Source organism: Amphibalanus amphitrite, unplaced genomic scaffold, assembly GCF_019059575.1.
Source record: "Amphibalanus amphitrite isolate SeventyFive unplaced genomic scaffold, NRLGWU_Aamphi_draft 000121F_arrow, whole genome shotgun sequence".
NCBI lineage: Eukaryota > Metazoa > Arthropoda > Thecostraca > Balanomorpha > Balanidae > Amphibalanus > Amphibalanus amphitrite.
In genome coordinates, this window is record NW_024881616.1 from 681345 (window position 1) to 707597 (window position 26253).

General features: G+C 48.5%; 1 protein-coding gene across 1 annotated transcript; it reads left to right on the forward strand.

The window, feature by feature from the left end:
- On the forward strand, positions 1-25902 carry LOC122381520 (neural/ectodermal development factor IMP-L2-like). The gene is made up of 11 exons (XM_043365780.1): positions 1-19; positions 1588-2059; positions 12285-12381; positions 13103-13163; positions 13493-13647; positions 17667-17792; positions 18039-18108; positions 20502-20601; positions 21894-22002; positions 24045-24167; positions 24503-25902. Exons 3-11 carry the CDS (start codon positions 12286-12288, stop codon positions 24512-24514), a joined length of 852 nt encoding a protein of 283 aa, XP_043221715.1. The 5' UTR covers positions 1-19; positions 1588-2059; position 12285; the 3' UTR covers positions 24515-25902.
- Positions 25903-26253: the final 351 nt, after the last annotated feature.

Here is a 26253-nt window from a genome sequence, read left to right on the forward strand (position 1 = left end):
GGGGAATGCCGACATTGATGTTTTGCCACTTTATCTCAAACCTTATCCAGAATTTATCAAAGCTGACACGCGTTTTAAGAGCTTGAGGACGCTTGGTGCACACTGGAAGTTATAATTGTGTGATATAGGGGAAGTTGGGGCAATGCCGGAGTTGGGGCAAAGCCGAAATTCGAGATATTTCGAAAACCGTAAGACATGGATGCCACCTGTCAGTGATGCTCTGAAGCTTAAGTGACTACAATTATCGCATGTTTGTTACGAGTCGTCATTCGGAATACTTCGACTGTGAGGGCGCCAAGAGCGTTTTCAAGGTAAGTTGCCCTTGTACTACATGCGCCTTTGAAGCTGCATTTTTTACTCATTATGCTACCGTTTGTCTGGCCAATTCGGTCAAGTAATCTTTAGCATGTCTTTGCATAAGTGTGCTGCCTATTTGAAATTTATACAGCACGTTGAAAAGTTATGGGCCTGCAAATGAAAGTATGACTGGTTGGGGTAATGCCGAAAACGTGCGATTACGCACGTGTTAAAAGCACGCTACGTGGACTTTACTGCTGTAGAATAGCAACGCGTATTTTTAGTCACACAAATTACACTTTCAACCGACACAACGGCCTGTTACCTATAAGGAACGATTTACCTGGCATTTTCTTATTATATCACACAATTATAACTTCCAGTGTGCACCGCGTCCTCAAGCTCTTGAAACGTGTGTCAGCTTTGATGAATTCTGGATAAAGTTTGAGATAAAATGGCAAAACATCAATGTCGGCATTCCCCGTAGATCATTTCTCCCATTTTCGGCTTTCCCCGCAGTCCGGGGCAACGCCGAAAAAGTCACTTCTTAGATATTTTTAGTTTGTGCGCTTAACGGTATGCGAATTCATCAAATGCGCCTGGTATGTTTGAAAGGCAAAAGACTGGCCTCTCGAATGACGCCAACAAGAATAGCGTATGTTGTCTACCTTGCGTGCTACGGGCGTCAGAAAAAAAGTCTTCGGCGTTCCCCCAACTTCCCCTAATAAGAAAAAGTGCCAGGTTAATAATTCCTTATAGGTAACAGGCTGTTGTGTCGGTTGAAAGTGTAATTTGTGTGACTAAAAATTCGCGTTGCTATTCTACAGCAGTAAAGTCCACGTAGCGTGCTTTAACGTGCGTAATTGCACGTTTTCGGCATTACCCCAGCCAGCCATACTTTCATTTGCAGGCCCATAACTTTTCAACGTGCCGTATAAATTTCAAATTGGCAGCACACTTATGCAAAGACATGCTGAAGATTACTTGACCGAATTGGCCAGACAAACGGTAGCATAATGAGTAAGAAATGCAGCTTCAAAGGCGCATGTAGTACAAGGAACGTGTACCTTGAAAACGCTCTTGGCGCCCTCACAGCCGAAGTATTCCGAATGACGACTCGTAACAAACATGCGATAATTGTAGTCACTTAAGCTTCAGAGCATCACTGACAGGTGGCATCCATGTCTTACGGTTTTCGAAATATCTCGAATTTCGGCTTTGCCCCAACTCCGGCATTGCCCCAACTTCCCCTACATAACATGTTATGTGACAAGTGCACCAACTCCAAAGTCCAAAAAGTAAGCGTGGAATCTTGTCTTTGCGTGGGGAAAAAATGAGTCTTCTTCAGTACCATCAGCAATTTTTGTGAATGCAATGAGACGAAAGAAAGATCACTTCTAGCTCAACCTTACTCGTTCGACGAAAGCACGGTCGTAGTGAAAGAACGAACCATCAATCCTGACCGCGACTTCACACGCATCCCCGCTCGGTCGGCGGTCTCGGTAACACCTAATCACCGCCTCTGGACCGGGCGTGCAGCTGCCGGAACGGCGTGCCGTCCGAGGTGGGAGGCGCCAGCCACCCGGGGCGTCCTCCGCCGCCGGCGGCGCGCGGCGCGTGCGCTGGCCTGCCTATATGACGGCGGCGCGGCGCGGCAGCAGCTCAGTGCCCGGCACGTCAGAGCCGCCCACCGTACCTGAGGACAGCTCCGGAGGACCGCCGCCGTCCCGTCAGCCGCCACAGACCGCCAGCCAGCAGACAGGTCAGTACACAGAGGGGACGGGCCGGCTGATCCGCCGGTCTGCAGGAGACGGGGGCGAGCACCTATGCTGCCCCTAGTTCGCCCATGTGCTGTCCCTGGGTCGTCTTCTTTTGGGTCATGGGTGCCACGTATGTAGGTGTTAATTGTTTTTCATTAGTGCGGGCATGCATGTTAAGAATAAGCAGTCAAAGACCACATATCACGAAACAAAACGTTACACAATTCACAAAAGTTATAAATTGAGGCCAGCAATCATTTCATGGAAATATTGTTTTGTATTGTATTTTTGTATCCTATATTTAAAAGCTCGCCAACAGATGTATTCGAATGTCCACTTATGTATATACAGAAGAAATTAATTCATGGAAACAAAGCTTCAAACACCGTGCATGAATATGCAAAATGTTAGAGGGTGACAATCTCAGAAATATTTTCCATTCATGGGAAATATTTGATGTTTTTATCATGCGTTTCGCTTATCGCTTGGTATCTTCATCATACCCACCATCCACCAAAATTGCGTCATTGAAATGTTAAATGTTGTTCTTGAAGGTGCATTTTGGCAGAACTTAAGCCAATAAATAAGAAGAAGAATTAAGCTATCAATCATTGAGATATAAAATACGAATCTGTTTCGAGAGTCAGGGACTCCGCCACTGGAGAAGGGTGATCGCAAAGGTTCGGACAGCCCCATAATTTCATTTCCATTTTCAGTTCGAAAACCCCAATTCGGAAACCATGGCGGAGGCTCAACAGGTTGTTGAATAAAGGCTATCACGGATGCCTCAACTCTCGTTCCTTAAAATCGACCGAAATTGTGCTCTATTTGTTATGTGAATGATTACTGTAAGAAAAGAAACACAATATTGGTTTCAACTACAAAGCTGGCCAATCGGCAATGAACTCGAACCATTCTTAAACTTGCATAATCACACGAAGAAGTTATACCTAATTGCTCGATAGGTTGCCGGCCACTTCAATGGCATGGCTTCTGAAATGGAGTATGAACAATGAACATAACGTACTCCTACGTAAGAAGATAATCAATAAAATAATGTTCAACAAACATTTGACTCCTGTCAAGAGTAGTTCGTCTTTTCTTTGAATCGCAATCGTAAGGGAACTTTTTATGTGTGACTTGGCACCGTTATCTTAGCCCGTGGCATTTATTGCGAACTTTATTGCGCGTGTTTACACTTCCAGCTTAATGCTGCCAGTCATGCTGCATTCACAGTCTCGGCAGCCCCCATAGTAACATCTCTCTCATGGTCTGGGACCGTACCCACGTCCCCTATTGTCGACTCAGCTAGCTCCTATCGCCGGCTGATAGTGCGGCTACCCGAGGTGTCACGTAACCGGGCCTATCACCGAGCGAGACTGAAGGGTGGGGCTGAGATTACCACATTCCGTACCCATCGTACCCACCTGGAGACCCGTGTGTACCCAGCGCACCCACCGGAGTACCCCTGCGCACCCACCGGAGTACCCCTGCGCACCCACACGAGTACCCCTGCGCACCCAATGTACCCACCGGGGTACCCCTGTGCAGTGTGCATCCACCCCCTCCGCGAGCGCTGTGGGAATCGGACCGTCCACTGTCCAGTGTCCAGCCCCTCCCGTCCCGTCGGCCGGAAGGCAGCAGTCGCCACTGCCGCCACTCCTGTCATCATTCAGCACCGAGTGGACCCTCGGCGGCGCCGGACCGGGTATCCGGTGTCACCACTTCTCGGTAGCACGGGGCGGCACCGCGGCCTCAGACACCTCAGACCGTTCAGCGGGCGGCGAGACCGCCATAAACAGGGCATTCCGACGCAGACAGAGATCATTACCAGACGTGATTCAGACTAATTAAGGCGCTGTGGCAGCGGAAGGCGCTGAATGATATCGTGCATGGTTCGTAAGAACATGTTCAGAAGGGGTCACCAAGCTACAGCTAAATACCTAACTTATATTACTAATGTCGGCTTGAAATAGTGTCGGAGGATTGTGGTAGGTAAAACTTTTCTGAACCATGGCTTTTCAGCTGAATAACTATGCCATCTTATAAACTTATAAACTTAGAGCTTCCAGCATCTTCATAAATGTGGTTTGCGTCTCAATTTGAAGAATGAATTATCATTTTTCTACGATGAGCATTCATTTGCTTATCCACCTCATTCATTGCCGTACTGGTGCAGCGGTCACAACAAACTGCATACCGCACCACCACACCGTACTCCGCGCGTCTTGAGTTGGTCACTGGTCGGCCCGCAAGACCGCATTGCGTGGTGTCTGCTGGGGACCCGCGGCGCCGCTCTGCAGTCTGCAGTGGTGCGGACCGCGGCTGCTATAAAGGCTATCGAAGTCACCGCCTAGGTTACTACGTGACCTACGGCAGAGAGCGAGAGTAGGGGTCATCGTCCCCACCCTCCCCTCCCTCCCCCGTCCCCACTGACCCGGTGTGGCGGCGCGGCCCTCTCTCCGCCGCCAGTAGAGAGAGCAGGAGTGTTTACGCACACAGCTGCTGCGATAACCCCGCGCCCCACGGTCATTGTCACAGATTCGGGGCTGGTTACACCGGTCTGACCGGCAGCAGAGGATAGTGCGAGCCAGCGCGTATCCGTATACGCGTGCATACTTCACACGCGTTCAGAAATGGAATGTGGCGGGACGAGATAGAAGCGGGATGGACGGGATGGACGGGACTGAGTGGCGAGTAGATTGGACCGGAGTGGGACGGGATAGATGAATGGGACGAGATGTGGGGGTGTGGGACAGCAGGGAGGATGTGATGGGACAGTGGGACAGGGAAGAGTGGGAGCGGTGGGAAGTGGAGCGGGGCAGACGGGTAAATGGGAAGATGGCGTCCCAGGAGATAGCCAGTTGCGGCAATGAAGTCTCCCCGCAGTCTCTGGTCCACTGCCTGGTACAGCTGTGTTTTTGAGAGTAGGTAGCTAAAGGTGCACTGCTTATACTGCGGTCACCAAGTTATTTAAGACACTAGTTACTAAACGGGTTGTCAGAAATTAACAGAATATTGAGGGAACAGTTTGAAAAAAAATATTCAATCTATATTTTGACCTTTGCCGGTTCCGTATTAAAAACTAGATTAACTAACTACATGTTTGGATAAAACACAATATTTTCTCAGCTACCATTCACGTCTGACGTCACAAAGCCGCTTAATACCCACTGGGCTTATGTCGCTGTTCAGTGGCGGTATCAACCAGCCGTTTCTTCGTCTGCATTGTGTCGCTATAGCAACAGACGCTGGCGCCTTAAACTATATGCATGTTCCGGTGCAGATGCCGCCTTAGCCTGAGGCAGCTCAGCCCGAGCGGTCATCTGGCGTCGACTATTTGCGCCTTACACCCACCTGACGCTAAACGGAGCTGATAAACTGGAAAGCAATGGCACCAAATGGATGTCGTGAAATAAAACGACCCACCATAGTCGCCGCAGTAACTCTTGACAACCAGTGTTAGCTATTTGGAAGGCAAAGTTCTAAACTTCGTTGCATCGGAATTCAGCCGGCAGTGGATGTCTATATTTGGAGGAGGGTTCGTGACGGTATGAATGCATCATGCACGACAGTCTCTAACTGGTAATAAGCCCACGCTGGTTTGCAGAGGCAGTTTGGTAACGTGGTGCCGTGTCACATTGGAAACCAGCCCGATATTACATTTCAAGGTGGGGCTCGTACTAAATTGCTTCATTAGGCTCGCTATGAGTTTTCATGCATTGAATCATGCTACACCTTGTGAGTCATTGCCATGTCATCATTAAAGCTGATGTAACATAAAGATATTCTCCTTTGTTCATGAGAATAGCATACATAAAAATGTCTTGAGAATATGATAATTAGAAGTGATGTGAACAGACTTAACTTTAGCTTCTGCATCATATAGCCGCAACTTTCAACCCCTTGACTTGCGTTTCATCACTACCATTCCAGGATTAGCACGACATACTATTTCGTACCCATTCCGATAATCAAATAAAACAGTTTTAAGGACTTGACGATCAAGTGCGAGTCACAGTGACTTTCATAGAAATTAAAAAATTGATTACATTTAGTCTGTGATTATATCCCAGTTTGAAATACCAAGAGACAAGCATACCTACTCGTAGACCTAACCTGTCCCTTGCTATCAGGTCGATGATCAACTATAGGTTTATTGGGTATACACAAATAGAGCCGCGTCATCTCTGTTAAAAAGTACCTTTCTGCTTATCATGTTCTTATCCTCTCAGTATTATGCAATTCCAGCCCCAAGAAAAAGCTAATAGAAAACCGCAAAAATAATAGTTGCCCGCCGCCAGCAACCGATGTATTCGTCAGCATGTTTACATTCGATTACCCTATCAATGGGTCCCATGACGTAATGTTTGCTATGCTATATTTTCTGTTAAATAATTGATTCGTTCAGTTCTCATTACGGACATGATCAATTATGCACAATAAGATCGCTAACAGCTAACAACTTTTTCTTAGTCTCTGGTGATTTTATTTTACGCGAAATCCGGAGCTAAGACTAGAATATTGGCCTCAACCTTCATTGGACTAGAAGAAAACCCGCGATCTTTCTCTTTAATTAAAGGCCAAGAGTTTGTTTTACAACATGTCAATCCAAAAATAGCAGTTTCCATGAATAGTTCCGCAATCATTACTCATACTAGGTACAGTACACGAAAGTTTGCTTAGAGCCACACCAGGCAAAGCATTTCGAATATGTCACTTGAGTAGAAAATATAGGCATTTTATGTCGTTGTAATTCGCTAAAAGCAACATTCATCACCATCACACGATAGTACACTGTTTTGTACTGCTATTCACATCGACGGATACGCAAAGCGCTATGACATTCCACCCGTAAATTAGCCCACACCCAATGACTCGGAATTCAATTAGCACATTTTGAACGCACTCACGCTACGGCCAATTACCGGTTAACTCGGGAGTAAACTAATTACCTTTTCGCCGTATGACTGCTGGTGAAGAGGTGCGGCCGATTGGCGGTGACATTAGGGGTCGGCGGTCGGTGGTCGGTCGGTCGGTCGGTCGGTCGGTCGGTCGATCGGTCGGTTGGTCCGTTGTGTTGGTCGGTCGGCCGGTCGGTCGGTCGGTCGGTCGGTCGGTCGGTCGGTCAGTCAGTCGGTCGGTCGGCCTGCCGCACTGTGCCACCGGCAGTGTCCTCGGGTCAGTGTGGGTTACTGACAGATGTCAGTGATGGTCCGGGACGCGGCGGAAGGGCGGGGAAGGGAGGACCGATATGGACGGGTGTGGGAGGACCGATATGGGCGGGGGTGGGAGGACCAGATATGACACGTGCCACCGACAGCCGCCATTGAGGTCGGCAGGGGCGCGGCTCAGAATAGCCGCCGATCGAGCAGAGAAGAAAAGGTGTGTCTTACCGAATTATCTCAAGCTTGTGACTATAGCCACGAGATAGCATATTGAGCTTAAGAAAAGGAAGACTGCAGCTTGTACGGTTTGTCTATCTATTCTCAGAAATAGTTTCACCTCCCAGCTTGGACAATATTTGTGCTAAAGCTTTTAGTCTCAGATGAACAGGCCACGGCGCAGACACACTGCGAGCCGAGCAGCAGCTATGAACGATGCTTCATTGTCAAGATTCATTCTCCGAATGAATGAAAGTCCAAAGATAGCACCGCCACTGGTGTTAAACCATAATCGTTAAGCCCGCGTTCTGCATCCGCCCCGAAATAGAACACCTCGAGCACTGTATAGGTGGGTCCATCCATCCGCTGCCACTGTTCAAACCACATATTACCGAGGTCGTTTTTAATCGCGACCGCTTCACGACCACTGGACAATGTAAATGTCATTGCAAAGCAGCCAAACAACGTATTACATCTACAATGGCCTGTATGATGTAATGAGCTTGTACCCGCTGACTTCTGACCACAAAGTTTCATTTTTCATCAACGTTCCCGTGGGTGAAACCTTGAGGCACACGCCGCATAACACTGACCGAGTTTCATTGCGTTGTTTTGCATCATTCCGGCTAGTTAGCATACATAATGCGAGTCCAATGGCGGTCGAAGCGCGCTTCGTTTTATTTATTGGACCCCAACGTGTAACGGATAAAACAATATTTCAGAGGGATGCATCACACAGTACTTTGCAAGGGACCGAATACGGACCTAATTTTAAGAGCTTACCTACTTTTTTGGGACAGAGAAATAACTTTTTCAATTTTTTTTTTTTAAAACTATCACATATTGTGGTATTTCTGTTGGTTAGTTTTTTTTTTCAAGCCACAAAATCTTACCATTGATAGTACTTATTGAAGGTTCTGGTTTCTTTGAACATTGGACTATTGAAAAGCAAAGCAGAAGCTTTACAATCACAAGCTATACGAAACTCACAGAAAAACACACAAAACACAGTCGATATTACATTAGCTCTCGCTTTCTTCAGTCAGAGGCGGCCTCCCACGCCTCCATGTCCCCATACCGATCACCTGCACGATATAAATGGCCCATGTCGCCGAACGGAAGCCGTTCCGCTACTGATATGTCACAATGACGTCATAAAGGGACCATTTAGTGAAGCCGCGCCGCCGCCAACCATTGCATTGGTTACATAACCGCGGCTATTATGGGTCCTCCCCCAGGCCATAGTAGGGAAGTGATAACACTCGCGCGCAGGCAGGCGGTGGCGCAACGGTGCAGCGGCGCACCGCGGACCATTCTGGCGCAGAGCTGGTGAGACGATTAGTGGCGCACCTGAGGCGATTAACGGCACAAAGCTGACCCCGATCTGCGCAGGGAGAGCGGGGGCGGCGGCAGGGGAGGAGGCTCGGGTGCACAGCGACTCTGTTGGGGAAGGACTGTGAGGGATTAACGATTGGGTCGCAGAAGAGCTGAGACGCGACCCGTCACAGCATCGGCGTGCCGTCCACTTGCGGCCCAACTCGCACGTCTACATACGATTACATCGGATAATTTGGTCAAACGAGCCTCCGACCCGCGAGGGTATGCGCTTCCCCCAAATCGCGACTACAAAGACAATGTTCCAAGACATTTGATCAAGCACATGTCGAGGTCTCTTGATAAGGGAACGTAGAAGTCCAACATCATCTATCACGAATCGTTTGCTGTTGGGACTGGCCTCAGTCGATATGTCTCAGACTGGGATTCCCCCGTCACGATCCGACATTCGCTGACACGGTGAGACGCTGACAGACGGCCAGATGCGGGTCCCAGATCGCCAGTCTGGCGGCCGCTGGGCACACCAGACAAATGTTTTAAACGGACTAAAAGGTTGCACAATGCACAGTCATCCAGAGCACCACTCATGTCTTTGTGCTGCTGTTGTAGCGAAGGTGTGCCACATCAAACTATTCGGGAACTTAGAGAACTACCAACACCAAAAGTCATGACACAGAAACATAAATTGCACCCCGCGGACGGAGAGACGTTTTTACACTGTTGTTACGAAATATGGTTTTTAGAGCTGGTCGCGGGTAAACTGAAGTTGCTGCCATTGAAAAAATCCCTGTCGCGATAGCCTGCAGCGCTGCAATCCTAAATCGCTGTACCATTAGTCCGACATTCCACCCGATTGACCTTTCATGACTGCGCCGTAAACACAATCGGTCAATTTCGTCCGTAGGGCAAAGGAAAGTGACAACTGAAAAAACAGCGTGCGACGTCGAAGCATTCCGCCGCTAACCGTTACATTAAAAAATACCTTGACTGATTTGGCGCTTCGAACGTTTTTCCTTGACAACAAACTTAAAACTCTACGTATATATTGCGTCAATGGACTTAGCGACAGCGTTCTGAATCACATTTGCCATAAGCATGCATATGATTCATCGCACCGCAACGACGTTGCATGTGCAGACATGCTTGGAAGTGGAATATCCTCAATGACTGCAACCCCTTGCCAACATGCTACAAATGAATTTGCAGGTACGAAGGCACACGCCGTCGGAAATCTGATACGGGTTCGATATTCATTCGCACACGACGCGTGGATACTGGATAATCAAGCGTATATTATATGTCATGCCATCCAAATCTGAGGGGGGGGGGAGATAGACGGAGAAAGTGCGTCACCTTGGCTGCCATACACGAATGGCGATGGATTTTGCCATTGTTGCCACCCCTGCATGTTCCCGAAGTCACACAAGGTGACATTGGCCGGCCAACTGGTATGCTACGGCGCGGTTTGAGGCCACTCCAGGGGTAGTTACAACCGTTACAGGGGCCACCCACCCCCCCAGGAGGATAAATCGCCGATAAAAAGACACATATCGTCAGACATATCAGAATACATGCAACACTGTGAATGCTCCGCCGCGACTCGCAAAAAGAGGGGTTCCTCCGATGCACGATACGACATAAGCACCGACGTTTCTCCAGGAATCGGCCACGGTCGGAGGACCCCCATGCCGATATATGGTGCTACCCTGCCGACCGTGGTGGGCCAGCGACACCCAAACATCGCAGAAGAATGAAATTACAATGATAAGTCTTCCAGAACATGCAGAGAAGCAGCGTCGCAACAACGTGGTTGGCTGTGCCGCAGACAACATCCGCTAGAGCTAGTTGTGAATTTTGTAACCTTGGCCCATAATTGGTGAAGCACGTTCATGCAACGTGCTTAAGCTTGTCTGAATTTAAAGGGCAAACATCGGTAAACCAGCGGACCGCAGCTCATGGAATTTTACAGATAGCAGTGTTCGTAAACCAAGGGCTGATACTTAATAAAAGACTAAACTTTAAGCCATTAGCATGGGACACATTCCAATCCTCAAATGCCACCCCAACATCCATTCGAGGAGCGATATTTTTGAGTTGCGATATTTGCCACGGCCTGTTTCTTGAAAGTTAACCCTATTAGTGGCAGGGGGGTTGTTTTTATCCACCCCTCAGGTTTTTCGGGAATATCTCCGAAACCGCTGAAGCTACGATGCTGAAATTTTCTGACTTTTCCTAAAACTAAATTGGGCACATTCCCTGAAAATTTCAAGTTCATAACTTTACCAGGGGCGGCTCCAGAGCACTGGGAATTGGGGGGGGGGGGGTCCTATTCGTGAAGCGAGTCATTTGGGCGAAGATCACGATGCTGCACCAGTTCTACGAACAGTGAATGAAAGGTATCATGTGATAACATATATAGTTATTGTGCATCCTCTTTTGACACGTTTTTGCTATAATAGGCGGATCCAGGCGTCCAAAAAGGGGGGTTATGTTTTACCTCCCAACATAGGTGCCCTGACACCGCCTATGCATGACCAATACAATTGTAGTCGTTCTCTCATAAGAAAATTGTAACATAACCGTAACAGAATTGTAACACAAATTGTAACATAAATTGTAACAGAAAATTGTAACAGACCATTACCACCCTTTTTAGAAACAGTACCAACAAAAACCTTATTTACTATACTTTTTGTGTACCCCCAAGCTCAATGATCTGTATCCGCCTATGATTTTTGAAAATGCATATTTTTAGGATCCATGTGAATTCCTGGTTCATTCTCTATCGATCGGCAAAAGTTGCGTTAAGATTGGTTCAGAAACCTGGCCGTGATAAACAGTCTAAAATGTATCTGCAATTTGCCCGTTTTTACCCCCCTCTACCCCCCCCTATTGACATTTTTTTAATTTTTATTTTTTAGAAATGTAGATCATGTTGAGCGAAATCGAATGCCGTTTGAATTTTGAAAATCGGCCCGTTAGATCTCGAGATATCAAGGGGGGTCGTAAACAGCCCCCCCCCCCTGCCACTAATAGGGGTAGCCAGGAGCCTGCCACTAATAGGGTTAACAGGCGATGAAACAATCAAGAATTGCCGATCAGGATAAGGATAACCACAGGATAAATAGGGCATTATCCTGCGCAGGCCTTGACAAATGGTAAATAAAGACGCACATTGGGATCTCTGTCGGTATTCTGCAGGTGTTGTGTGCTCGCTGTGAGTCCGTGTTAGGTCGGTCACTCGTCCAGTGTCCCCGTGAGCTTCTCTGACGGTGCCGCTGTCTCTGTGTACCGGCTGTGAGTCTATGTTAGGTCGGGGTCAGTCACTCGTCCAGTGTCCCTGTGGGTTCTCTGACGGTGCCGCTGTTTCTATGTGCCCGATGTGAGGTGAGCCACTCGTCCAGTGTCCCCGTCAGTTCTCTGGCGCCGCTGTCTCTGTGTGAGTCGGCTAAAAGATCAGGGGTCTATCTCTGTGAGTTCTCTGACTCTGTCTCTCTGTCCCTCCCAGGATGGGCGTCTGGTCGTGCCTGCCGGCGCTGCTGGCCGTATGGAGTCTGGTCAGCTGCCAGCCGACCGGCGTCAGCCGCCAGCAGCTGCAGCCCGCCGTGAGTTCAGCTGGTCAATCCTCACCACAGAGTCGGGAGTTTATACCAACTATCCAACAGAGCCGGGAGTTCATTGTCCATCACCCGTTGTAGTTGACACCCAGCAGAATTCACCCCGTTAAGTGATACCCAATGCCCAGCGCACTAGCAGTCTCCCACCAACCAAATATTTGGTTTTGCCTCACCGAAACCCCAAGTATCCGCTAACCGTTCATCAGAATCGAAATATCCCCACCAACCGGCCGCTAGAGCTGTAATTTAGGGCCCACCGGCCCCCTTCTTAGCCGAGTTCGCAGTTCACATCCCGTCTCCCCGAGCCGTGAGTTTAACTCAGCATCCCCACCCACACGGCACCGTTTGCGTGTCACCCATCAGACGCAGCTGACAGCGCACCCCACACCGAGCGGGCGGAGCCGGGCCCGACCGATCCTCATCCCATTTACTCAATGGACCCCGGGGTGCATTAGTCGATACTCAATCAAAACGTTATTGGGCTTGGACCGTTCCCGGAGTCGGTAAATTGTTCCTCCCTGGTATTGGCAGGATAAGAACAACCCACGCCGAAACTAAACAAAAAAGGAAAATTACGGCAATCATCTCAGGACTCGTCGACGCTGTATTCTGTCACACTCGTCTACAAATATCCATCGACCTAGCTCGTTATCCACCGCGCTGCCTTTCAGCTCCGATACGAAGCTGACCGTCCTCTGACCGTTTCCAGGTGTCCTCCCATGACGGAGTGGCGCTGGCGCGTCTACGGCGCTCCAGGACACCGCGATCAGGTGAGACAGGGGTCAGGGCAGAGTAAGGTCAGGGCCGAGTCAGGGTAGGCTCAACAGGGCAGGGCTCCTGAGAGGTCCATACCTCGGCATACTGACTGACACTCAAGGTTGGGTCCCAGTCAGGCAGGAACTCTGACGCTCATCAGCGGGGACCAGAAAAAAACATCGATTGATGATATAGAAGAGTAGATTTCACTTTTCATGCAGGCTCAAGGGATGCTGATTAGAAATGTGACCCTATGAGAGTGCAACCGGGTCAAAACCCGCTATAGGTCCCGGTATCTGTGTGTTACCAATGTGTGACCCGTGTGTGACCTGTGTGACCTCAGGAGGCGGCACGGGCCGGTACCTGAAGGCCGGCTCGGCGGTACCGCCCCCGTTCCAGCGGGTCAGTCAGATGGACAGCGTAGTGATCGAGTGCGAGTTCCGTGGCGCGCCGCCGCCCGTCATCGACTGGCTGCGAGACGGGCGCGTCATCCACCCGGTGAGAGGGGAGGGGGAGAGAGAGAGAGAGAGAGAGAGAGAGAGAGAGAGAGAGAGGGAGGGAGGGAGTCTGGGAGAGAGGGACGAGGGCGAGGGCAGGTGAGGGAGACAGCAACTTACGCCGTAAAACGTACACAAGTGCCCAGTGAGGTAAAGGTCGCTGCGACACTTTCTAACTCGCGGTAACAGAGTCTCGTCAAACATGTGCGGAAGCCAGATGAAATGCTGGTTTTATCGGCCGGTTAGACGGGCGAGACTGGAAGCCTGTCCCATTTAACACAGAAACAGGATTATCCTGTCGGCGAGCGGCGAAAAAAACAGACGCGATGTGGCGACCTATATGAAGGAGTATCATAACAAAATATCATTCATTCGCCTACAAAGAGAGAAAGGGATGTCAGAAACAGATGATGAGTGAAAGTGTGCCGGACGGAGGCAAATAGCATTGTTCCGTCCGGTTTCCACGTCTAATGGAGCTATGTCATCGCAGGTGTAAGGATTGTCAGTGCAGGCCACTTCTTGGAACACAATTGAAGAAATCGCATAGTCACACAATTTGTATTCTGTTCACAAATACTGGGAAGGGAGACTTGTTTACACCTTCATTGTATCTGTTTTGTTCCATCCTGCCTTACTCTTACAAAGGTAATGCTTTCAGACTTCAGCATGCATATTATTTACCTTAAGTATTTACCTTAAGTAAAGGTCATTAGGTACCCTTTCGAGTAATCAGACCCTTTACTCAAGAGATGCCTCCTCTTCTTCTGACGAAGACGAGTAGGCTGCCATGCTAGGTGAGGCCATACATTGATGGCCACGATGATCATTAGTATGAGAACTTGTAGTTGAACTTTTCAGGGTGGTCCTTCCATTCCTTCCCCAGTCTGTACTTGAACACATCGACATTTGGAGCATCGATGGTGTGGGTTGACAGCTTGTTCCATGTCTGAGTTACTCGTGCCGCAAAGAAGGCTTTTCTGGGTCCCAATTGATGCTGAACTTGAAGTTTTTGATCGTGACCTCGGGTGACACGGCTGAGAGAGTTCTTGAACATGCTGTTGTGACAACACGGGCACTCTCTTTGGAAGTCCACCTTGTCGAAGCCTTTCAAAATTTTGAAGGTCTCGATGATGTCCGACCGTTTCCGTCGGAATTCCAGAGTAGGTAAATTAAGGCTCCTGAGGCGATCTGAATATGAAAGGTGAGACAGTCCGTTCACCAGCCTTGTTGCCCGCCGCTGCACCTGTTCGAGTGCATCTTTGTCCTTTTTGAACTTGGGACTCCATATAACAGTTGCATACTCGAGGTGGGGCCTGACAATGCTTTTGTACAAGGCTTTGAAAATGTCGCTGTCAATGTTTGCAAAGGTATGCTTGATTGCACCAAGAATTCTATTGGCCTTGTTAATCTGGTTAGTGACATGTTTTGAGAAGGATAGCTTCATGTCTATAGTGACTCCCAGGTCCTTTTCCTCACAGACTGCTTCAAGGGTATGTTTGCCTCCACCCATAGTTGTCATGGTATACTCACTTCCAGGATTTGTTGGTCCTAGATGCATGACCTTGCACTTGAGTGGATGAAAGATCATCTGCATTGTTTTTGCCCAATCTTGCAAAGAGTTGATGTCCTCTTGCAGATTGTGAAGTTCACCATCGCGCTCGTTGATGACTTGGTAGACCTTGGTATCGTCCGCAAACATAGAGATATGACAATTTAATAGATTGGGAACATCACAGACAAACATGGAAAACAAGAGAGGCCCGAGCACTGAGCCTTGCGGCACTCCACTTGTTACAAACTCCCAGTCTGAGAGTGATCCATTGACGTTCACTCTTTGCCGCCTGCCTGTTAGAAAACTCCTTATCCACTGATGAGTCTTTGCATTCACCCCTAGAGCCTGGACCTGGGCTAGAAGCCGTTCATGGGGCACAGTGTCGAACGCTTTGGCATAGTCCAGAAACACAACATCCACTGGTAAGCTGTGGCTTAGCGCTTCCGTCCAAATATCAAGAGCTTCCAGTAGGTTTGTGACCGTAGATTTCCCTGTGATGAAACCATGTTGTTGGCGAGCGATAAGATTGTTTGTCTTCAGATGAGCGATGATGTCCTCGCATATGATCCTCTCCAGAATCTTGCATAATATTGATGTCAGTGACACTGGTCGGTAGTTCGCGGGATCACTTTTGTCGCCTTTTTTAAAGATTGGCGTGACGGTGGCCACCTTCCACTGCCGTGGAACTTCTCCAGTTTCAATACTTTTACAGAACAGAGATGTGATGGGTGTCGCAAGTTGGTCAGCAAGTTCGTGCAAAACACGAGGGTGCATGTTGTCGGGGCCTGGCGATTTATCAATATTCAGTGTTTTCAGCTTGGCATGGACTCGCTGAACAGTTATCGCAACTTGCATCTCTGCCTCCAAAGGCTTTGGAGCTAGCGTTGGGATCGATGACTTGTCTTCCTTTGTGAAAACGCTTGCGTACTGATGATTCAATATATCAGCCTTGTGCTTGTCGTTAGTTGCCAGTTCACCATTAGCACTACGCAAGTCCGAGATACCACATTTTGATTTCCTGCGACGGTTGACGTAGTTCCAAAACACTTTGTGATTTCCTTTGACTTCTTTAGCCAGCTTCGACTCGAATTCCCGCCTTGCTTTCCTGGTCGCGTGGGTAGCTTCATTTCTTGCCTTGACATAACTTTCGTAATCATTACTGTCCTTGGTGTTCAGAAAACGAACCCAAGCGTGATGTTTTTTCTTCACCATTCTAAGAGCACTCCGATTCATCCACAGTGGATTTCCTCTTTTCGCTTTCTTGTTGGTGTCCAGCTTGGGCACGTACCTATCCATTAAATCCGTGATCGTTTGTTCAAGCGTATCTGCCATCTCATGCACAGATTTGCCTTCAAATAGTCCTTGCCAGTCAACGTCCAGTGCTTTCCTCATTTCTTCATAGTTGGCTTTGTGGTAATTCAGTACCGCATTATGCAAGGCTTCAGCGATGGATGTGAGATATCCCTCATCAGATTAACGTCATATGAACAGCTATGTCATCATATATGGAGCCATTATCTCTAGCAGCCATTAATGGGTGGCACAAGAACAAATTAGGTACGTTATTTTACAGGGTTCCGGTCTGTGGTATGTTAATTATGTATCAACCGAATAGGCGAATATTTTAATACATCAAATGTGGGTAGGTAACGTGCACAACTGGGCAATTGGGCATGCTTAATTAAATCGGCATCTAATTTCGGATTTTCAAATCTATTGTAAGCGTTGCATATCATGATATAACTGCATGATGCAACATAGTAGTTGTTGCATCACATAGATAAGAATTGGTCATTTGACGTTTCGTGTAAAAGTTATTGAAGAGGAGAAATAAAGAACCGTTATTTGCGCTAGCCATCCCCGTTTATACCCAAAATAGGTTGAACGTGTTTCAACAACAGTTGCGATGAAGTACCCAACCACAATTGAATTTAACGGTAGCCGCAAACTTCATGCTGTTTCTACGTACTAACTAGTGTACCTGTCTTTGCTCGAATTTGGGCGGAAATTAACCTCTCGGGAATAGTCGCGGATTTGGTGCAAAATGGCACAAACTAGTGTTAACTTTTCACTGCAGCAGAGAACACTGAAGTTCCCACGAAGGCTTACATTAGACTTCCGCTGTGAACCCAACACTGCCTGCACTGTCTCCAAGGGCTCAAACATGTGTCACGTGATCTATTGCGCTGGGTCCCACCTCTAAGTCTAGTTCATGGCGCCGTGACATCTCTTGCTCTGTGATTTGAACACCTGACCTGGCGCCATCATCTGCTGGCCCACATATAACCACGTGACCTGTGGTCGTACTCTTCCTCTCTCTTCATGTCGTGATGTGGTTTGTGAATTGTGGCCATACCGTGACTAGCGCCACCGGCCACCCTACCATGACCTATGCATCACGTGACCTTAGGTCACACTCAAACGAAGCACGCATACCCTGACCGTCGCATCACGTGGTCTGCCGGCAGGCGAGTCTGACCGAGAGTCTGGAGGAGCGCACCAACAGTCTGACCAGTCTGTCGGCCGAGCCCACCCAGGCCATCGCCGGCACTCGCGCGAGGCTCTACCTCGACTGTGTGACGCCCAGGGACCAGGTGAGATCGTTTGACCTACACGGGACAGAGGGTCGTAAAAAGTACATAGACACGAGTCGTAAAAACTTGTTGCTACCTACTGTTGGACGTGACACAGCAGAACAGCGAGATGAAGCTAAGGTCAGCTGTTGTGTTGCTAAGGGCGTTTCACATTTCATCGTCAGAGGTGGTATGTTGATTGGAGCGCTGCTGGCACACCTGATGTGAGGCGAGCGAGCGTGCCTGACGGGTGTTCGTTGTCTCCAGGGTGTCTACACGTGCCGGGGCCAGACGCCGACGGAGACCAAGAGCGTGTCCACCCGTCTGTTCGTGGATGGTAAGTGACGTCACAAGGGGTACGGAGGGGTGCGGAGGTCACCGACCGGATCCGCAGACCATTCCTAGTCACACGAGTCGACCGCAAACTCGCCCCGACTCAGCGGCGGGTCACACAGTTGCCAACGCAAATTTAGGTAAAAGGTGTCGTGTTGGTATGAAGCGCTGCCTTTAAATGGGCTGTGGGTGCTTATCATGCGTACCTACAAACCACAAACTCGTAACCGACTTCCAAATCGGTACCGACGGGCGACCCACCAACACGAACAACTGTCTGGAGGCCGCTATCAGAGCCGCATCTGAGGAATCGCAGCGTAGAAACCAGCGCCGTCAATGGCTGGTCTCGGCGACATACCACGGCCGATCACACCGCCCGCGATCCATTGCCAGTGTGACGCTGTTTGCCTTTTGAGGTCACCTACCTGAGCCCGCCGCGGTCCATTGAGGGAGCGGCTCTGCTGAGCCAGGGGAGGCCACAGAGGTCACGTTCCTTCACTGGGTACCACGCGGGGATCGTCGAGATCACGGTAATCCGAGAGGATCGGAGTAATCATCATCAGAGACCGATAGTACCGCGAGTCACCAGACGGCACGGCGCTGCGAGTACCGGCCAGATGACCGCACCGCGAGTCGTCAGACAGGTCATATGACCGCCAGCGGGCACCTGAGGTCCCCTGAGGACACCGCTAAGCACCTGAGGTCACCCGTAGGCACCTGAGGTCACCCGTGGGCACCTGAGTTCATCGCAGAACACCTGAAGCCACTAGTGGAGATCGGAGGTCACCACTGAGCTTTTGAGGAACATTTGCATTTTTCATCATCACTACTATCATCTAGATCAACAACATAATTTTGCTGAATATCAACAACACTCCTCAATAAATATTCATATCAACAAACACATAGACATTGTTTACCAATATCTAACCTAATGCGACGATCGAGTGAAGACAGATGACCGAGTTGCTGCCTCCACTAACGGAAAACGCCCACAAAGGCGTCTCTAAGCTGGAATGCGTCGGCAGCACAAACCAGAAGTGCCTGCCTGAGGCGATCAGACACACCCGTAACCCTGGCACTCCCATTCCTTCCGGTAACTCTCCTTCTCCATGAACCCTCCGTCAGTGCCCACACGGAGCTGGAAGGCAAACGGCAGTTGACTCACGGCACAATGACGTATGTCGCTACCACACGCCACTGTATTCGTGACCAGTGTGTCGGTATTTACCTTAGTGCGTACCTTTGTTGAAAGGACCCAAAGCACCTTGAATTCAAGGCTGTTATGGACGTCATATGTGAACTTGTCATACACATTGAAAGAGAAATGACCGAAATTGGTGTGATCTATAGAGGCTGCATTTCGGCACTTTAGATGCAATGGAATACATGCAGCTGTGCTCGTATATCAGCGTTATAATTTGTATCGAAGCATTTCAAAGGGTACAGAAGTATCGCCTATAGTGAGATTTAATTCTAGTGATATTTAATGCCACATCTCTTCTCTCTCTAATAATTATCCGCGGCATCATATCACCGAAATGTAATTCTACCAGAATGAAACTGCCGAATTACTTCGGGATTGTGTTTCACAAACAGCTCATTTGTGCTTCAGTCTAGCGTTACTCAGCATCACATTTGTCCACCGAACTCCATCAGAATCTGCTGCCCACATCCCTTTGAGATCCGATATTCCATCCGTTTCCACTGGGTTACCGGCCCCGAGGTCCTCTATCCGATGTTAATTCTGTCGTCAGGCCTGCGGCGGGGACCGTGGGAGGACGGCGACCTCTGACCTCACACGGTCGATGAAGTGAACTCGCTCGGTCTATGTAGTCTATACCTTGATCGTCATTCACGCGTGGTTTCCGACCCGCTCAGTGTCATCTGCAGCCCATCGGCCGATGTTTCCATCCCGATCCACCGTCTGGTTTTGAGACCGATCAGTACCTTCTTTTGATGCTCTGTCGCTCTGAACCTCAACGTTCGTTTAAACACATTTTGACAGTCGAGCACGAGCGTTTAAAGTCATTTTCAATCAGACGGACTTGGATTAGCATTGAGCAGTGGAAAGAAAAATTCTCGTTTGACATGTTCGACTTTTATAAAGGCTATTCTTGGTATTGTATCGACCTTCGTCTGTCCAGCTCTGGTGTCTGCCTGGTGCGTTCCGCTCTGCTGTCTGATCTGACTGTTTTCGCGTCTGTCCTGTCTGTTTTCACGCCTGTCCTGTCTGTGTTCACGTCTTTCCACCACTGATGTTTGTCTGGCACATCAACTGCTGTCTGCTGTCTGACTTGTCTGTTTTCACGCCTGTCCCGTCTGTTTTTACGTCTCACGTCTGTCCAGCTCTGCCGCCTGTCCTGTCTGTTGTCACGCCTGTCCCGTCTGTTTCAGAGCCGCTCAGCGTTGAGAGCGCCGCCCTCTGCGAGCGTGTCAAAGACATGGACGTGTCTCCGGCCCGCATCATCCAGTGGAGAAGACAAATTCTCGCCCAGTGAGTATACAAAAATCGACATCAAGCGCCGGGAGTGAGCGACACATGGCCGGATCCTCATTCATTTGTTACTCATTAAACACGCAAGGGACGTCGGTAGATTCACGGACTACTTGAATTATAAATTTGAATGTAGTTTAGTAATTACCGCAACTTACTATAGATAGGTATAATGCTCAGGAGACATATGGTGCGAAACAAGACTAAAACAAAAAGTCGGTCAGTCTTTGAGACGTAACAGTTTGTCTAGCGTGGTGGTTACTGGTTACCAACTGCAGAGGCTAGGCGGTAGACGAAATACAGGAAGTAATTACTATTCATGTAGGAAGGTTCCCGATCAGATATGCCCGGCAGAACAATCTCCGAACCTTGGCGGTTTATCGGTATGCACATCGTGCCGCCATCTGCATACCACGTTTAGCTATAGCCCATTAATATCGTCGAATGATTGACTGTACCGGCCAGATATCTGGCAGCGAGCTTTTATGGTCCATGGCAGCCTACAGAGCCTTGCCGTCTGACATGTAACTAAGCTTCGACAGGGCGTATACGAGATTAGCCCCTCACACTAATGCCCCACTGAACTGCAGTTAAGAAATAACGACTCTGCCAACTTCTGGGTAGCGTATTACCGGGCCGGATGCTGGCGTTCAGTGCACTGACATATTTAAGCCGTGTCAGCCCGGAGACGGAGTCCGGTGGGCAGGACAACGCGGCCCGAAATAGCCGACCGCTGATCCCAGCCATTAGACTGTGACAGAGACCGCGCTGTGACAGGTCACTCATTGTCACACCGTGTCCGTCACACTGTGTCTGTCACACTGTGTCTGTCACACTGTGTCTGTCACACTGTGTCTGTCACACAGTGTCTGTCACACAGTGTCTGTCACACTGTGTCTGTCACACTGTGTCTGTCACACCGGCACTAGCACTGACAGGTGAAAAGCTGAACGAAGCATGAACCATCCGGTTTCCCTGTTATCCACTGCGTCTCACTGAGACTTTGGACCATTCCGCCTCCCTCCTGAGGCATTTCCCTTGTGTCCCCACTTATTCGTCTTCCTCGTCCCTCTTGAGAAGTTCTGTATTTCTCTGCTCCCTTCCGTCTCCCTCCTGAGACCCTGTGTGTCTCCTGACCCGTCCCATCCCCCTCCTAAGACCCGGTGCGTCTCCCCTGCCCACCCAGTCTCCTTCCTTTGACATCCTACGTATCTCCCTGAGTCCCTGACCCCTCCCGTCTCCCCCGTGAGGCCCTGTGCGCTTCGCTGACTCACCCCTTCTCCCTTTTACAGGATCGGCGACCCGGTGCGTCTGATCTGCGAGACGACCGGCTACCCGGCCCCGTTGATATCATGGCACAAAAACGAAGAGCCCATCGCCACCGGCGACCCGCGGGTCACGGTAAGAAACCGAGCACCACGCGGCAGGGTTTGGGTGAACAGTGAAATAGATTGCAGGAATTCTAGTACAATGCGTGACGTCTTTTGGCGGCTACAATTAATTCATCCACAAAACCTCACAAAGCATAACCATTCATCATTCCCCTGCCCGCAGTACAAACATACACATGGCAGCTTTATAAGCATGGTATAAATAGATGGCGAAATGTGCTGTGAATATTTCTTTTCTTTTCTTTTTTGCTGCGGGGCATCCAAGTACCTAGGTATCAGCTGCTGTAAGACGTTAACTATTCATGCCATTACTTGCGATTGTTGATGATCGCGCTATTTTTAGCATCTTTTCCTATCCTCTCGGCAAATACAATGTCCCCCAGGTATACTGGCTACCGTACAATTAGAATGCTGCGGCGCCCATAAATCCCAATTATCCGCGTCTCTCGGTACCTCGTGTAGTCTGGTGCTGTTCAGGGTTCAGCGGCACCACACATCTTCACAGGGACGTGCGTGAGGAGGGATCTGTCCTCATCGGGCTCCGACAAACGACCCAAAAATACACTTCTAGTGGAGCCAAGCCGCTTCAGAAGTCAAGCTCATTAGAAACTATTCAGGCCATTCCGTGCCGCAATCCCCATCGGATGGGCCAGCCAATTACGTTTTTCTGACAACCAATTCTGAGCTCTTTGCGTCTAACAATAGGTTAGGTTTAGATACGTTTCTGAGACGTGTCGTTCGGGATTGGTTGAATGACTAGAAGGCTGTGACCCAGACACAGTGCAGACGGGCCCGGGTCAATCACCGCCACAGGCAATAACGGCTGACCGCCAAAGCCTGGCGTCTGCGCCGAAGATTACCGGGGTAGGCACATTGGGTGCCTGGTGACGCATTGGGCAATATTTGGACAATAGAGATTGTCTGGCTGGCAAGGCGGAGGCGAAAGGGAGACAACCGCACATACCGGGTGATCCAAAAAATTTGGAACCCCTAACTTTAAATGTCTATAAGTCCAAAAGTATTCACTTTATTGACAAATTGCGAACACCATTAGAAAGAACATTAAATTCTCTATAAAACCACGTCAAATTGGTGCATGTATGTTGTAAAGCATTGGCACACTATTAGTTTTTGGAATGAGCGTCAGAAAACTGAGTGAAACGAAATCGCCAAATGTTAACAATGCGCTGAAATCCGTTAGCACTCTATCTGTTGTCTTTTTGCGAATAACATCACATCCAAATTCAATTTTATTACATAAAAGTTTACACAGAAGCACACAGTAGAACAGATACACGCGTCCTTGCTTCCGCTGTTCATCTCAGCATGTGCTCAACGCGAGGCTCCGTGGGCCGTCACGCAGGCCTGCAGTTGCTTGGGGACAGCTCCGACTGCGCGGGCCAGCAGTCTCTGGGACAACTGGTCCCAGCAGGCCGTCAGCCTTTCCTTTCCTTACAATAGCACGTGAATGAGCTATTTTTATTTATGAACCTCCAACAAGCGACATGTTCACTGTTCAGAACAGCAAACCGTCAATCACTGATTTGCGCATGATGTTCAAAACCGTTTCACTGAGTTTCGTGACACAAATTTTATAGGCATATGTCTAGGGCAATATTTAGAGTAATAATTAACTTCAATCAACTTGGTTTTATAGAGAATTGAACGCTCTTTCTAATGGTGTTTGCAATTTGTCAATTAAGTGAAAATTTTCTGACCTACAGATATTTTAAGTTAGGGGTTCCAATTTTTTTGGATCACCCTGTATATCGTTGTTGATTTTTTGAAACTGTTTTGCGAGATAGACATGTTAAGTAGCCTACTTTGCCTTGCAGGGCTGTTCATATTTAACCTTTCTCATTTTTCTTTCATGCAAATTAAATGCAATAATGCCGATTTATAAACACTTATCACGTTAAACGTATCATATTACAATAACTGAACTTTCTCCTACCATTTCACGATACCGGGCCGCGCATTATCTGTTTCTGCATCCGCCGTGACCTCCCATTTAGTAGGACCCTCCTGAAGTAAACCCTCCCGCCCCCTCAGGTGCTGCCGAACGGTGAGCTGGTGATTGAGTCTCTCCAGTGGTCCGACATGGGTCTCTACACGTGCCAGGCCGCCAACGAGTTCGCCACCGACAAGGTCACTACCTTCCTCTACCCGTTCTTGGTGAGTAGAGTCGGCGAGAGCAGTCGTGACGGTGCAGGCTCGCTAGGTTAGGATAGTGACGTCGTCATGCGATGGCATAACCGTGATAAAACAGTGGATGTGAACAATGCCCGCTGATCGTGTACTGAATGTGGAGATTTTCACGTCAAACGTAAACGTCGAACCCATGGTGGGACAATTCCGCTGGATTAGTGAGGGCAAATGAGTTTCGCTGAGCGGAGCCGACCGAGTGGCGGATGTAAGACGTCGCGGCGACCGTGGAGCGTCCAAAATCGAATTGCCGAGATCAGCAATGATGAGTTTCGTTAGCTTACCGAAATTCTATTTCCTTTCAGCCGGAAAACTGATCAAAAGGGTCCACCAACGATCAAGACTGTTACGACGGTACTGCCACCTATCGCCAGAAGCACGAATGTCAGCTTCCTGAAAGTCCGCCGGCCAGGGCGCTGCAGGCTGGCCGCTGAGCCCGTCGGAACACAAGGGTGGCAAAGCCGTGACTGTGGAGCGCATAATGTGTCTAACTTTTTTATCGAATGTCTTTTTCTTCATGTTGTGTACATATTACTCGGACTGAGGCCATCGTGTGGAGTACGTTTGCTCTTTTGGTCACTGAATCTCTCTATCATGTGAGCTTCCCATCTGGCGCTGAGACGGAAGCCGGGTGTACCGTCACGTCTCGAGGCGCATTTATGTGATGTCGAAGACCAGTGCAGCGATATGGCTACGGCAGCCAGCTGTTACGTGTTGCTAGATGGATATCTCACAAGCGAGCTATGATTGGTTCTGCTCATCATGTGCTGTCAGAACACCCTTTTCTTTGTAATTTTGCGATGTGAAAACCGAATGTCGCTGAAACGTTCAGCTATACGGCCGACCGAATACGGGTGGAATTGATGTGCCCAGTCCTTCCATTTCTGACTCGCTCACCACCTATCAAACAGGGAAACTTGCGAGCCTATGTACTAACGCACTTACCATTGAGTTATCATCCTTTCATCCTATCATTTTTGTACCTATTTATTATTACCTATTTTTAAGGTGAATGAAGTAGAATAGTTTAAAGGAATAACTATTAGTTGAGCTGTATAGTGGGTAGAAAGTAACAGGAACTGTGATATCGCAATCTGGAAGCTTTCTTAATTTATCAAAAATAAACAAAATATTTTTGAAAGTTGCCCGAACCCTGATCAACTCAGGGTTTCCTTCTCACAAATACAAATCTCTAAATTTCGGCGGCAAAAGATAATGTTGCAGGTTACAAGAATGTTTAAAGCACACAAAAAGTAGGAAGAGAAAACCTCGTTTGAAGAATTCATCCAATCAATAGAGTGCTCTCACATTCTGACAAGTCATCTAAAAATGTAAATAAATAATCTATAAAATCTAAAGTTCACGCACATAGGTACCTATTGTAGCTAATTATATCTATTGATTATTTAAATTACATCTATTGGTGACCGCAGCCTCACGTCTTTTGTTTGCCATCCTGAAAACTCCACTGTTCACAACCGTTTTTTTTGCTACTTACGTTTACATGAATGTTCCTAGATTGTCATTGTAATGTTAGTCCTTGAGACGGGGGCCATGTTAAACAGTCGTTATGTAACGCTCTGTAAACAGGCATTACAAATGGCTGTATCGTTTAACTAACGACGTGAAACCACGCTAGCATTGCGTTGCTTCTCATGTCGATTCGCTGTTTCGTTGTCTCCATAATACACGATGCGAAACTAGACGTGTTCTCTTGGTTTCTTATTTTTGGGTCCCCAGGAAAGTGGGACGAAGCATCTTTATCAGATGTATGACGTACTTACGATGGGGTGGCATTCAATTCAACCTGCTGTTTAATGTTAACTAGCTACTGTAGATGCAGAGCGTCATCGCTTTATGAAGGACAGTTGACGAATCACTGCAATTGCCTGCAGCCGATCACATTCAACAGTTCTAGCATAACTCATGGGTAAAGCGGCGTGCCTGCAACCGAACACATTCAACAGTTCTAGCATAACTCATGGGTAAAGCGGCGGAACCGATGGTTGTTAGTTATTTACTTTTTGCAGGCGCCCTCACATTACGATGACAGATA

Bases quoted from the DNA above. Each gene is read 5' to 3' on its own strand.
- LOC122381520 (XM_043365780.1), top strand. From the start codon at position 12,286: ATGGGCGTCTGGTCGTGCCTGCCGGCGCTGCTGGCCGTATGGAGTCTG. The intron at 13,648-17,666 runs GTGAGAGGGGAG...GTCTGCCGGCAG, and splicing joins ACGGGCGCGTCATCCACCCG to GCGAGTCTGACCGAGAGTCT. The intron at 22,003-24,044 runs GTAAGAAACCGA...CCGCCCCCTCAG, and splicing joins CCGGCGACCCGCGGGTCACG to GTGCTGCCGAACGGTGAGCT.